This window comes from Rhinatrema bivittatum, chromosome 1, assembly GCF_901001135.1.
Source record: "Rhinatrema bivittatum chromosome 1, aRhiBiv1.1, whole genome shotgun sequence".
Lineage (NCBI taxonomy): Eukaryota > Metazoa > Chordata > Amphibia > Gymnophiona > Rhinatrematidae > Rhinatrema > Rhinatrema bivittatum.
In genome coordinates, this window is record NC_042615.1 from 502,850,562 (window position 1) to 502,863,715 (window position 13,154).

At 48.8% G+C, this 13,154-nt stretch overlaps 1 protein-coding gene across 1 annotated transcript in view; it reads left to right on the plus strand.

Moving 5' to 3' along the window:
* Nucleotides 1-987: 987 nt before the first annotated feature.
* Nucleotides 988-13,154, plus strand: part of LOC115095917 (tafazzin-like) — a gene marked incomplete at its 5' end in the record, with an annotated part of 42,460 nt that continues 30,293 nt past the window's right edge. The window contains 3 exon segments of the mRNA XM_029610263.1: nt 988-1,077; nt 1,080-1,134; nt 7,363-7,408. Of these exon segments, the coding sequence (XP_029466123.1) occupies nt 988-1,077; nt 1,080-1,134; nt 7,363-7,408 (191 nt within the window).

Consider the following 13,154-nt stretch of genomic DNA (forward strand, 5'->3'; position numbering starts at 1 on the left):
TTTTTCTCTCGGACCATTTGTTCATCTTATGGAGTGGAACCCAGGAGGAGGTCATAAAGCTTCCAAGGCCACTATCGCACATTGGCTGAAGGAGGCTATTGTTTCGGCATACCTTGTACAGGGCCGTCCGATTCTGGTCGGGCTTAAGGCTCATTCAATGCGCTCGCAATCGACTTCATGGGTTGAATACCAACAGGTGGTGCCTCGAGATTTGTAGGGCGGTTACCTGGAAATCTACACATACTTTCACGAGACATTACCGACTTGATGGTCCGGGCAACCAGAGCCCGGTTCATTCGGAGCTAGTGTCCTCCGAGTGGGACTCTACAGTCCCACCCTGGTTAGGGAAGCTTGGGTACATCCCAGGAGTCTGGACTGATCTAGGTACGTACAGGGAAAGGAAAATTGGTTCTTACCTGCTAATTTTCGTTCCTATAGTACCACGGATCAGCCCAGAGTCCCACCCAGGGAGAGTCTGCTCGGCCGGTGGTTAGCGAATTATTTGCTGTAAGTTACATAATGCCCCCCTTTTCAGGGAAAGGATTTTGGGCATAGTTGGGTTCTCGTCAGTTACATGTTTTCATTTCCTCTGCTCTTCGGGGGGATATTGTTCAGGAAAGATTTTGACAGTTTATTCTCATTCTGCTTGGGTACAGTGTAATACTGACAGACTCTAGATGGCACCTCAGGGTTATACGACAGAGTCCTCAAAAACTTCTCTGTCTCCGCTGCTGGAGACGAGGTGTAAAACCCAGGAGTCTAGGCTGATCCGTGGTACTACAGTAACAACAATTAGCAGGTAAGAACCAATTTTCCTATCTGCCTCCAACTTCCTGTGTATGTCTGGAAATCTCTACAGAGTATAAGTTCTAGTCATTGAGCTGCCTGATTCCCACATCTCTTTTTGAATTGAGCAATGGGAAGAGTCTTTTCCACTTCCTTTTGGTATTGCTCTGCTGATTCTTCCCTCCTCCTACCCTCTCCTTTCTTTTTTTGTTCACAGAATACTTGAACCGGATCACCGTGCACAACAAAGAAGTACTATATGACCTGATCGAGAAACGAGATGTGGGTACTCTCCACTTATCACCATATCCAACCACGTGTCCTGCATGGATGACCCACACCTCTGGGGTATGACAATTGGGAAATGAGAGGGAGGTGTAGGGGAGACATTCCTGACTCTCACCTTGTTAACTGAGGTGATGCTAACAAGATCAGTGCAAGCAGGGAAAAATGCACCATGTTTTCTCCAAAGCAGTCTTTAGGATGGCAGCAGCCCTTTCATGGTGCCCGCAGATCCTCCAGAGATCCCGCCGGTCAGGGAACCGGAGGAGGAAAGTCAGCACAATGAAGCCAGTGGGGTCTATTCCTCCGTGAAAGCAGTAGGGGGGAAGATTAACCCGCTTTTATGAAAAATGGACCAAGGTCACCTTGGACTAGTGGGTTCTGGAGGTGGTAAGAGACGACTGCACATTAGAATTTTCGCATCCCATCCTGGAGGCCTTTCTAGAGTTCCCACTGCTGATCTCGAAGCAAGTGGGAAGCGGTGAGGGATATGCTGCGGAGGTTACTAAGTTTAGACACAATTGTTCCAGTCCCACTTTCCGAGTTGGGGCAGGGGAGGTACTCGATTTGTTTCGTGGTCCCCAAAAAAGGAGGGCACCTTCCATCCCATTCTAGATCTGCAAAAGGTGAACTTGGCCTTGCTGGTTCCACGTTTTCACGTGAAGACGTTGCGCACAGTGATAGCAGCAGTCCGCAGAGAGGAGTTCCTGGCATCGTTAGACTTGACAGAGGCTTACCCCCATATTCCCATTCGGGTAGACCATCAGAAGTTTCTACGTTCACGGTGCTGGGCAGGACTTTCAGTTCCAGGCTCTCCCCTTCGGCTTAGCCACGGCGCCACAAACTGTCACGAAGGTGATGGTTGTAGTGGCTGCAGTGCTCCGGAAGGAAGGGGGTTCTAGTTCGTTTGTATCTAGACAACTGGCTTATCTGAGCAAAGTCAGAGGAGGAATGTTGTTGGTCTATTTGAAGTGTACTGGAGATGTTGCAGTCTCTGGGCTGGGTGGTGAACCTAGCAAAGTGTCACCTGGTTCTGGCCCAGACTTTGGAGTACCTGGGGGTAAGATTCGACACCTGGCTGGGCAAGTCCCTCAAACTGAAATCTCAGCCACCACCACATTTTTGGAGAACAGAATACCCACTCCACAATATTTGTTAGTTACTGGAGCAGCAGCAAAAAACTAAGGGATAGTGGGTAGAGGCCAGTAACCTTTCGTATTTCCTTTTTAAATGTGTTTCCTGTCAAAAACAACACATCCACCCACTGTCTTAGAGCATCTTGCATCAAAGGCTTCCTCTTAATATAGGTATTCAGGCCCTTACCATTCCAAGACATAATCTTTAGCTCCCCCCATTTAACAGAACTCCACCTACCACTCCCCCAAAAATCCACCCCAATACAATAGCAGGTACAATCCTTCCTATTATCCCATAGATACTGCAATCACTATTGTATCCCCCCACAAGTGCCCTAGCCAACAAAAGGAAGCACCCAATATCCCCAGAACTCTCCCCCCCCCCCTCTGCACCCCCTTCCCCTCCCAAATCACACCTGAAGGAATGACGGCACTCATCTTAGCCCAGCAGTTCTTGCACCCCCCCCCAACCAACACACCGCATACAAAATCCTCATGTGTCCTCCCCTTAATAGCCCAGCAAGCAGCAATCAAACAAAACACCAGAGAAATAAAAATCTCCAAAACAACTTGAGTCCACAAAGTCCAGGAATGTCCAGACCCATGAAAAACAAGCTCACTAGCCAAAGACCAGCATCAGCAGATCTCAGCAATACATCTTGAGACCCCCCTCAAGAGTTTCTCCGCAGATGCTTCCCTCCGGATTGCATGCATTGCCATCTGAAATTGCTCATACTAGGATGTGTCATAGTGGACAGACTCAAAGTAGAACCAGCAGTTCCTGAACATACCCAGATCAGTTCAGAGAAGTGGGTTGTGTATCCCTACCAACAGATGAAGTCAGAGAACAAAAACTTTGGGCACTGCCATATATACAAGAGTGCCACCTGCAGTCCCTCAGTATTTCTCTGACTCCAGCAGGTGGTAGAGATGCACTCCTGCAGTCTTAGTTTGAGGTTTTTTGGTTTTTTTTGGAGCAGATTTTTTCTTCCCTGCCTGACTGAGTTGCGAGCGGCTTTGTGGCAATTGCGGCCTTCTTCCCCATCAAACCGCGAGGCAGCACACTCTTCCGGGTGGGGCTGCGCTCAAAATCGCTGGCCTGCCGCGCACATGGTACATGCGGTCAGGCTCTGGATGCGGCCTCTTTATGCGCAAATTGTGCTCCGGGGTTGGAGGGCTCGTTGGGGCTGGCTGTCCCTTCCCTTGGGAAGGGTGTAGGTGCCCCGGGCCTAGCATCGTGGGAGGAGGATTCTTCTCCTGTTTTAGCTCCAGTGGGGGAGTACCCCACGGGGGGAGCTGGCAATGCACGAAGCCTTCCTTGCTCGGAAGTGCTCGGGGGTTAAGAGTCCCGGACACCCGGGAGATGTTGTAGAACCACCTGGGAAAAGAAGTCGGGCGCGGAGCTTAGTCAGCGCCCTATGGAACAGACTCGCCTGAGGGAGGATGGCTCCCGGGGACAGCAAGACCCAATTCTTGGGTCAGGATCAGCACCACCTTCACGGGCGGATGCGGGGGCGGACCCGGATCAGGCAGATGGGGATGCGGACGATACAGATGACCCCAATACCCCGTCTGCGGAGGGAGACGATCCCAGCGTGGTCCGCCTATTTAAAAGAGATGAGCCACGGCCCCTTATTCCCACAGGTCCTGGAGGTCCTGGGGCTTAAGGTTTCACAGGAGGAGTCTGACAATGAGGGCGTTAATCCCGTCCTCGATGGCATTAGGGGTCCCACAACTTCCTTTCCTCTGCCGAAGAAAGTATGCAAATTGATGACCCGGGAGTGGGAAGCTCCTGATGCAGGGCTGAAGGTGGGCAGAGCGATGGCGAAGCTATATCCCCTATCGACTGAAGTTTTAGACCTGCTGATGATTCCTAAGGTGGACATTGCGGTCTTGGTGGTCACTGAGAAGACCGCTATCCCGGTTGCTGGGGCGGTCGCCCTGAAGGACATGCAGGACTGGAAGCTCGAGATCCAGTTGAAGCGGGCATTTGAGGTCACTGCTCTGAGTCTTCGAGCGGTGATTTGCGCTAGCCTGATGCAGAGAGTATGCCTGTGTTGGGTTCAGGAGGCTGCTTCCAGTTCCGGGACCGTTTCCATGGATTGTAGGGCTGGAGGGGAATCGGAGCTGAGCCTTTACACATCCGCACGCATCAGACGCCGACAGTGCCCCCCCTCCCAGGGGTTTCTAAACGCCAGCGCCTGTGTAAGCGCATGGCTGCCGCGGTCAAGCCATTTTTTTCAGCCTCCCGAGGACCCCGGAGCTGCCGGCTCCCTCGAGGCGGGAGCGGCGGCCATTTTGGGCACTGATTCGTGTGCGCCGCCATCTTTGGAGGGGGAGGGAGATCTTCCACCGTTGCTCTCCCCGGTTCATCCCGGACCCCCCGATGCGCAGGGGGCTCTCCAGGGGGGCAAATCATCCAGGTTCTTACCTCAGGGACCTGGGGGAGACCAGACCCCCATTTTGGTCTCCGGGTTTCGCACCCTTTTTCGCCAAATTTTATTCTTCTGCTGCACCAAGCTTATCTGGCGCAGCAGGATTGTTTAGGGAGGCAGCTTTGCCTCTGGCTCCTCAGGGGTCCAGGTCTGCGGCCTCCGGGTTCCGATGCAGGGTCCACGCAGTTGCGGGACTCGACATCCCGAATGGTGCTCAGCTCCGGGTGGGCAACAGGAGGTTTACAGGTCCCGGTCCCTCCGGCAGGGCAGCGCCAGGCTCCTCAGCGCAGGATCTGGTTTCTCCAGACTTGGATCAAGGTGATGACATAGGGAAGCCATCAGTGGCAGAAGGGAATGATCCCAAGATTCTCCGGTTGTTCCGGAGGGAGGAGTTGGTTCCTCTGCTTCCATAGTCCTTGAGCAGCTAGGTTTAAAATCTCCTCAGGAAGTTCCAGAATTGGATGGAGCGGACCCCGTCCTGGACAGTCTTCAGGCTCCTCCTTCTGCCTTCCAGTATCATAGGTCGGTGCAGCAATTGATTGAGCTTGAGTGGGATTCCCAGACTCCGGTTTGAGGGTGGGTAGGGCTATGGCCAAACTCTACCCCTTGCCAGAACAGACCTTGGAGCTTTTTGCGCTTCCGCAGGTGGATGTGGCGGTTTCCACGGTCATGAAAAAGACTACGATTCCGGTAGCGGGAGCCGCAGCCCTCAAGGATGTTCAGGATTAGAAGTTAGAACTTCACCTCGAGGATTTTTGAGAGTGCAGCTTTGGGGCTTCAGGCCGCCATTTGCTCAGGCTTTATGCAGAGAGCATGTCTGAGATGGGGGCAGAATTTTCAGGATGCACCTTCTGGTTCCGACACGTCGTTTGCAGATCGCATGGAGGCGTCGGTCGCAGATGCGCTGTATGATTTCGTGCGTTCGCTTACGTGTTATGAGTTCGGCAGTCGTGGCCCGACTTTTACTTTGGCTCCGTCACTGGTCTGCGGATGTATCTTCTAAGGCCCAGTTAGGTTCTTTGCCTTTCAAGGGTCGTCTCTTATGTTGGATTGGTGAGATCTATTCTCTAAATCTTCTAATTTATTATTTAACTCCACATTAGACTGCTGGGGGTCAAACATCTCTTTCTGAAGCTACGTTACTACAGAGGATTGCTCCTTTATATTGGTTTTCACTTCCTCCACGCGCCGCCCTTACTCAAGTTAAGTCAGTATGAAATTTGCTGATAGGCTCCTGTATTTCATCTTTGATAGACTTAATATCAGCCTGTATGTCAGCAAACCAGAGGTGAAAATCTTCTTTAGTAAGCGTTTCACCCTTTTGCGATACAAAATAACCCCCTCATTCTCTGAGCCCTCCCTACCAGAAATACCGTCTGATGGCTTATCCATGCCGCTCAAGGTCCCATAGTGGGATCTGCTTGCATTGTAAGAAAACTGTTTTAGATCCACCATTTTTTTCTGCCTTGCTATGTCCGCCAATAGCGCCGGTTCCTATTTTATATTCCGGAACACTTTTTATTTCTACAGATCCGCTCATTCAAGATTATATTTATGAATGAGATGGGGAAACTCTCGTCAGGCATCCATCTCGCAGGGTTGACATCACTTCCCTCCTCACTCGAGATTTCTAACATTCTTAATTTTCCGTTCCCTGTACGTACCCGGATCAGTCCAGACTCCTGGGTTTTGCTTCCCCTCAAGCAGATGGATCCCATCCCAGGTAAAAAAAAAAGCTCTGGTACATCCCAGGAGTCTGGACTAATCCGGGTATGTACAGGGAAAGGAAAATTTGTTCTTACTTGATAATTTTCGTTCCTGTAGTACCATGGATCAGTCCAGAGTCCCGTCTGTTTTATGTATAGAGGTAACGGAGAGTCCGCTTGTTCATCATTTGTTTATTTGGGGTCTGCAGATCAATCTTGTTCACCGTGTTCAATGGGTTCTTTTCCCATTTGGGGTTAGTGATCCAGTTCAGGTTACATGTTAGTTACATATAGTTAGTTTGGTTTTGAACCATTCTGCTATGCTACTGAGTAATACTGACGGACTGTAGGTGGCACCTTGGGATATAGGGCAGAGTCAGTCAAAACTTCTCTGTCTCCATCTGCTGGAGGGGAGGCAAAACCCAGGAGTCTAGACTGATCCAGGTATTACAGGAACGAAAATTATCAGGTAAGAACCAATTTTCCTATCCATCTCCAACCTAAGTTCATCTTCCTTGTTGAGTTTATCGCAGGATCATTAATGCCCGTTAAGTTCAGACCTCTGGTAGGTCAATTTATACTAACTGTGAGGTCCATAATTGTTGCCTTCTGAAAGTTTAACCCTAATCTTGATTACTGGCAGGCTTAAATCAGCAATATTGCAGATATTGAACAATTGCATTATGATTTAAAGGCGTAAGGCTACAAATATATCCAAGTATGTGACTATTATAAGTTTTACTATAGGATGGTGTGATACGGGATTCTTATCTGTTTTTATTTTTTATTCTTTGATTGTTTATGAATTGGTTGATACATGGGACATTGGCTCCATTGTGATTTGTTATGTAAGTGGTTTCAGCAACAGTGCCATGTATTGTGATATGTTGATTTCTGTTATCTGCTTTGTATGCCTGAAAATGTTTACTAAATAAAGAGTTGAAGAAGAGTTCTTAGATCAAGGTTCTGGTTCACCATGCTGTAACATTTGTCATCTCATCACCTGCTTGGTTCTAGGTATCCTGAAGCTGAAGCACCTCTGGAATCTGAGGCGAATGAGATGGTAAGTTTGTGTCTTTGGAGGGTGAATCTAAACACTCAGTACCTTGCTGGACTTGGGAAGGGACATAGTTATGTGGTTCAGATGCCACTGCCTCTTGTTACAAAGAGCATATGCACACAAAATGGGAAAATTATTATTTTTCTTATTGTATTTTTGACTTGGCAGTTATCTCCTCCTCTTCCTTTTAGGTTCTTAGCTCAATCAGAACCATCGTTGATTGATCAATGCTCACCATGAGCTTTCATTTACAATTACCTGGGCTATTTCCCTTTATTTTTTATAACCTTCCCTATCCCAGCCAATGTGGTGATGGTCCTTGAATGGGAGCCACACAGATTGATTCCTGTTGCGCACACGGGCTTTGGCAAGTTGTTACGTGCAGGAGTCCATGAGTGGCTGTTGCGCGGGAACGGGAAAGTGTGCCCTTGGACCTTGGCGAACCAGGAGAGGAGCTCCGTGGAAGTGCCGAGGCTGGTGAGACGAATCCACATCTGGGTAGAGACAGAAGCCCAGGGCCCTGCCGACCTGCACAACCTCAGTGAGGCCAACCATGCAAAGTTGGTCTCTGAGTGGTCCTCCAACCACTCCAAGGCCTTTCGGACCTGCCGCTGGATGACGGCAAAGGCGGCAGGCCGGAGAAGAGGCAAGGGCAGACCAAGAACTTGGAACGTGGAGACTCAAAAGAGGAACTCAGGATCAAAGTCAAGTACTAGGTTGAGGCTACGACGCAGCACGCCCTACACAGCCCACCCACGGACCACGCTGAATGCGAGGCAGACTCCAGATGAGAAGTGAAGCAAATGCAAGGAACATGTCCCAGATACTGTAGAGGCCTGCACCGGGGCGCGCCCTACACAGCCTCCCATGGCTGGTCACGGACCACGCTGAAGTGGCGCAGGTTCCAGCAGCGCCTAACACATGGACGGAGCAACTACAAGAACATCCGATGGCCAGAACGAGATTCAGGACAAGGGACTAAGATGGGACTTGGCTTCAAAGAGGGAATTTAAAAACACAGGACCAATACGGAACTTGGCTTCAGGCAAGGATGACCCTTCGGAGGCTTGTGCTGCAGACGAGAAGGTGGCCTTCTGCCACGAGACGGCAGGCCAGGAAGGTGGCGAAGAGGAACCAGGGGTTCAGGATATCAAAGCTGGATCACGGAACATCAGGAGCATAGATGAAGGATATCCAGAAGAAACCAGGAACATACAAAAACGACAAGGGATCCCATGAAGAACCAGGAAACCAAGCAGGAGCAAAGACGAGAAGTCCTAGGGAAGACTAACTCCTTGCAAAGGCAACGAAGAAATGAACTCAGAGCCCTTTTATAGGGCAGAAGAGGAGAAGACGCCCAGGGAGGAGTCCAGGTGGGGCCCAGGGCATATCCGGCTGCGGGCCCTTTAAATCCAAGAGGAAGATGTGGGCCCGCCCCTAGGAGAAGGGGCAGGACCATGGACAGCGGCCATGCTGCCACTGAGTGTACAGGAGCAGGGCTGGGCCGGAAACAGGCCCCGACGGAGAAGAGGCGGCGTCCTACTGCTGAAGAGGAGGCTGAGAACGGCTCCCTGCACAGGCGAGACCAGGGACAGCGGCTTCTGGGCCTCGGCATGGCAATGACGTCGGCAACGTCTCCCTGCCACTCTGAACGCTGAAGAGAGGTGAGAGGCCGCGGGAGAGATCTTAACAATTCCCTCTGGAATGCAGTACACATACATCCTAGTTCCAGCCAGTAGGCTACATTGGGTTGAGTTGTGTTGGGTGGACAGCTTGGGGATGGATTGACTTGGACTGTATTACATTCGATGTGATGGGCTTGTATTGGATTTATGTATTTATTTATTTTGGATTTCACTCCCACCTTTTCAAAAGTAGCTCAAGGCAAGTTATATTTGGGTACAGTAGGTATTTCTCTGTCCCAAAAGGTTTACAATCTAAGGGTCGGATTTGCTAAGGCTTGTCTCCCATTCTGTCGTTATGGGAAAAATGCTTAGTAAATGAGGCCCCAAGTTAGTACCTGAGGCAAAGAAGGTGAAGTGACTTGCCCAGGGTTGCAGGGAGCATCAGTGGAATTTGAACTCTGACTTCCCTAGTTCTCAGCTCATTGCTCTAATCACTAGATCAGTGGTTCTCAACCTTTTTTCCATCATGACACACCTGACAGACCATGCTCACGTGCGTGTCGCATAGCACACTACATTTAACAGCTATACTAAAAAACATCCTAAATATTTTATTGTTGAAAATGATGCAGGAGAAAGATAACATTCTTTAATTTCAATAACTGCTTATAAAATATTATTAAAGGTTATTTTGTTTCACAAAAATGTTAATCTTTGCTTACTGCATCAGTGAGAAATCTAGGACTGATATGCATATGCAGCAAACAGCTTTTTGATACAAACTCTCATGCATTTCACTATCAACCTCAGAAAGTTCTGACCTCTTCTGGAGTTTATACAGAGCACAATTAGGAAACTTCCCCTTTCAACTCACCATGCAAAAATATATTCAGATTCTGATATCCCCTCACTAATAGTACTTGAAAATCCTTCCCTGCCAGCCACTTTGTGAAATAACATGATAACGTGCTAAATTGTTACCGTACTATGATGGCACATGAGTAATTTGTAATCTATACTACCCTTATTTCTCTTTATCGTGCCCTTCTGTAAACCGTTGTGATGGTTATTTAACTTAACGATGGTATAGAAAAGTTTTTAAATAAATAAAATAAAAAGACATATAGAAATTATATAGCATACCAGCCATACCTTAAAATTACTAACACCCAGGATTTGAACAGCAACAACCTCGCCTATGAAAAAGCAAGACTGCTAATATAGAACACAGAACACTTACTATTAGAAAAACAAAGCCAGACTGCTGTAGATTCCTACACAGAATCTACATCCTAGTTAGCAGAATTCCTCACCTCTATCAAACATGCAGAATGCAGACTGACTCTTATCTAATATGGAATAAAAGGCCATAAATTATAAACAATCATTCAGAGAAAAGCTGATCACCAAGAAGCAGGGGGGAGGGGGAGGTACAGCGGTATGGCGAGGCAGGATACAGCATGCCTGCAACATTTCTGACTTGGATTGATGGTGGCAGTGATTGCCAAGGTTGAGGGAAAAGCAGCAACAGGGAGCCGTGATGAAGAATTTTAAGTACCAGCTCCTTACTCTGCAGTCTTCTCAAGCAGCAAGCACATGTGGCTCTTATAGAAAGCATAGGCTTACTAAGTCAAATTTTTGGTGACACACCAATGTGTCCCAACATACTGGTTGAGAACCACTGCACTAGACTACTGCTTCACTGGTTGGATTGGACTTGATAGGATTAGATTGGGATAGATTGCATTGGATGAAGTTGAGGTTAAATTAATGGGATTGGAATGGATTGGATTGAGCTATTTAAATTGGATGGGACTGGGTTTCAGGATGGGAGCCCCTGACAAGTGTAAACCACATGCTGTTCAGAATTCCAAGTTGGACTTTATTTCAGAATACATTTCAACGGAAATATGACATCCTGGCTTACACTTTGCAGGATTTAACAGAAGACACAGTTTCTCTTCCTTCATGGACAAATGGGAGTTTCAGGTTCAAATAATTTAAATATGTTTAATTATAACTTACAATCCAGTCCGATCCAGGTCAGATTATCCAGTTGCACAGTATTCTATTACTTTGCCTTTACAGACACAAACACCCTTACTTTCAGGTTCTAAACTTCAAGAGTCTCCTCTGGGTTCTCACAGCTTGTCTCTCTCTAGCCCTTGAATATCCAGGAATGACTTCCTAGAGTTCCAGCATCCCTTTAGTAGCCCTGAAGAGCAATCCGGTTCATTAGAGGCAGGCTTTATATTGTCAGCAAGCCCTTCTGGCTTGTTCAGCCTCAATTATCAGACCCACTCGGTGACTCACGGGCAAAGCTTCAGCCTCCCATCCCAACAGTCCGCTGGTTAGAAGCCTGCCAGAGCTTATTTGCTGCTACATTGGGTTAGAGGAGGTGAAGTGGGGTTTGGTTGGGTCAGGTTGAGTTGAATTGCATGAAATGGATTAGATTGGATTGGATTAGGTTGAATGAGCTGGGTTTAGGTGAATTGAGTTGAAATGTTTTGGTGAGTGGAATCTGTTGTATCTGATTTCTTCTTTGTGATGGCTGGGATTCCAGACTGAGACTATAGATTTAGGCGTGAGAACATATTTAATAATTATTTTATTTATAAATTTACAGCACATACTTCAAAGTGAGCATATAATGAATGATTAGCGTAAGTCAGGTGTAATAAATAATCAAGTTCCCTGTACGTACCCAGATCAGCCCAGAATGCTGGGTTATGCCTCCCTTCCAGCAGATGGAGACAGAGAAAAACTTGAAGGGCACCCCTGTGAGTAGGATGCACCTCCTGCAGCCCCTTCAGTATTTCTCTGTCTCCAGCAGATGAAGGTGGCAGAACCTACAGTCCTGGCTAATTGATTCTATAAAACAAAAAAAAAGAAAAAAGTCGCTGTGACAGGAATCTTTTAAATTTGTCTGGCTGAAACAAAGTTTCAAAAAAAAAAAAAAGAAGAGCCGAGCCTTCTGAGGAGACGAGTTATTTCTCCTCGGTGTCTTCCCGGGGGCGAGGGCTCATCAGCGGCAGCAGCTGGCGGAAGGGGGAGGCAGGCGCATCGGTCCCGTGGTGCAGGCACCCCGATGCTGCCCCGTGGTATTCCGCCTATCCTGCTCCCGCGGAACACGGAAACGGCAGCCTAATTAGGAGCTGCAGATGCAGATAGCTTGGCAGGGGGAGGGGATCTCCCTCCTCAGTTATTCCCGCAGGATTTTTGCCCTGGGTCTCCTCACTATTTGTTTCCAGCCTTCCCTGCTCCCTTGGGTACCCCCCTCAGGAAAATTTAAAGGGCCAGCATCCTTTTTTGGCTGATTTTATTTTGTTATTACATAAGGCATATTTAGCTTGCCTTATGCCCATGGGGGATCTTGAGCCCCCTCCGGGGCGGCCTGGGGCAGGGCCCTCTCCTCCCGTGCTGGTTCCTAGGCCGGATCCTCCTGAGGTCTCCTGGATTCGGGTGCGTTGCCGTTGGCAGATCCGCTTCAGGCGGACGTGGATGAGGATTCCGAGCCTGTGGCTCCAGTGGAAGGGGATGATGACCAGTTGGAGCCGATGATTCCACATGTCCTAGCGGAGTTGGGCATACCAGCTGGTCAGACGCAGACGCCTCAGGATCAGGGCACGGTGGATCCGGTGCTGTCTGGTCTTCGTCCTCTGGCTAGGACTTTTCCTTTTCATCCTATGTTGCTCCAGCTAATGTTTCGGGATTGGGATACTCCGGAAGCTAGCTTCTTGTAGGCAGAGCTATGGAAAAATTGTACCCGCTGCCGGACGACTCTCTCGACCTTCTTAAGATTCCCACAAGGTGGATGCGGCCATATCCGCAGTCACTAAGCGTTCGACTATTCTGGTGGTCGGGGCGGCTGCCCTTAAGGACCCTCAGGATCGTAAGCTTGTGGTGCTTCTCAAGCGTATCTTCGAGGTGTCAGCTCTGGGGGTTCAAGCAGCTGTTTGCAGTAGTTTAATGCAGCTTGCGAGTCTCCGGTGGGTACAGCAACTCCTGAGTGCCAGAGAGCTCTCCCCGGAGGAGTCTGAGCAGGCTGATCATTTGGAGGCGGCGGTAGCGTATGGGGCGGATGCTTTGTACGATCTCCTTCGTACGTCTTCGCGTACTATGGC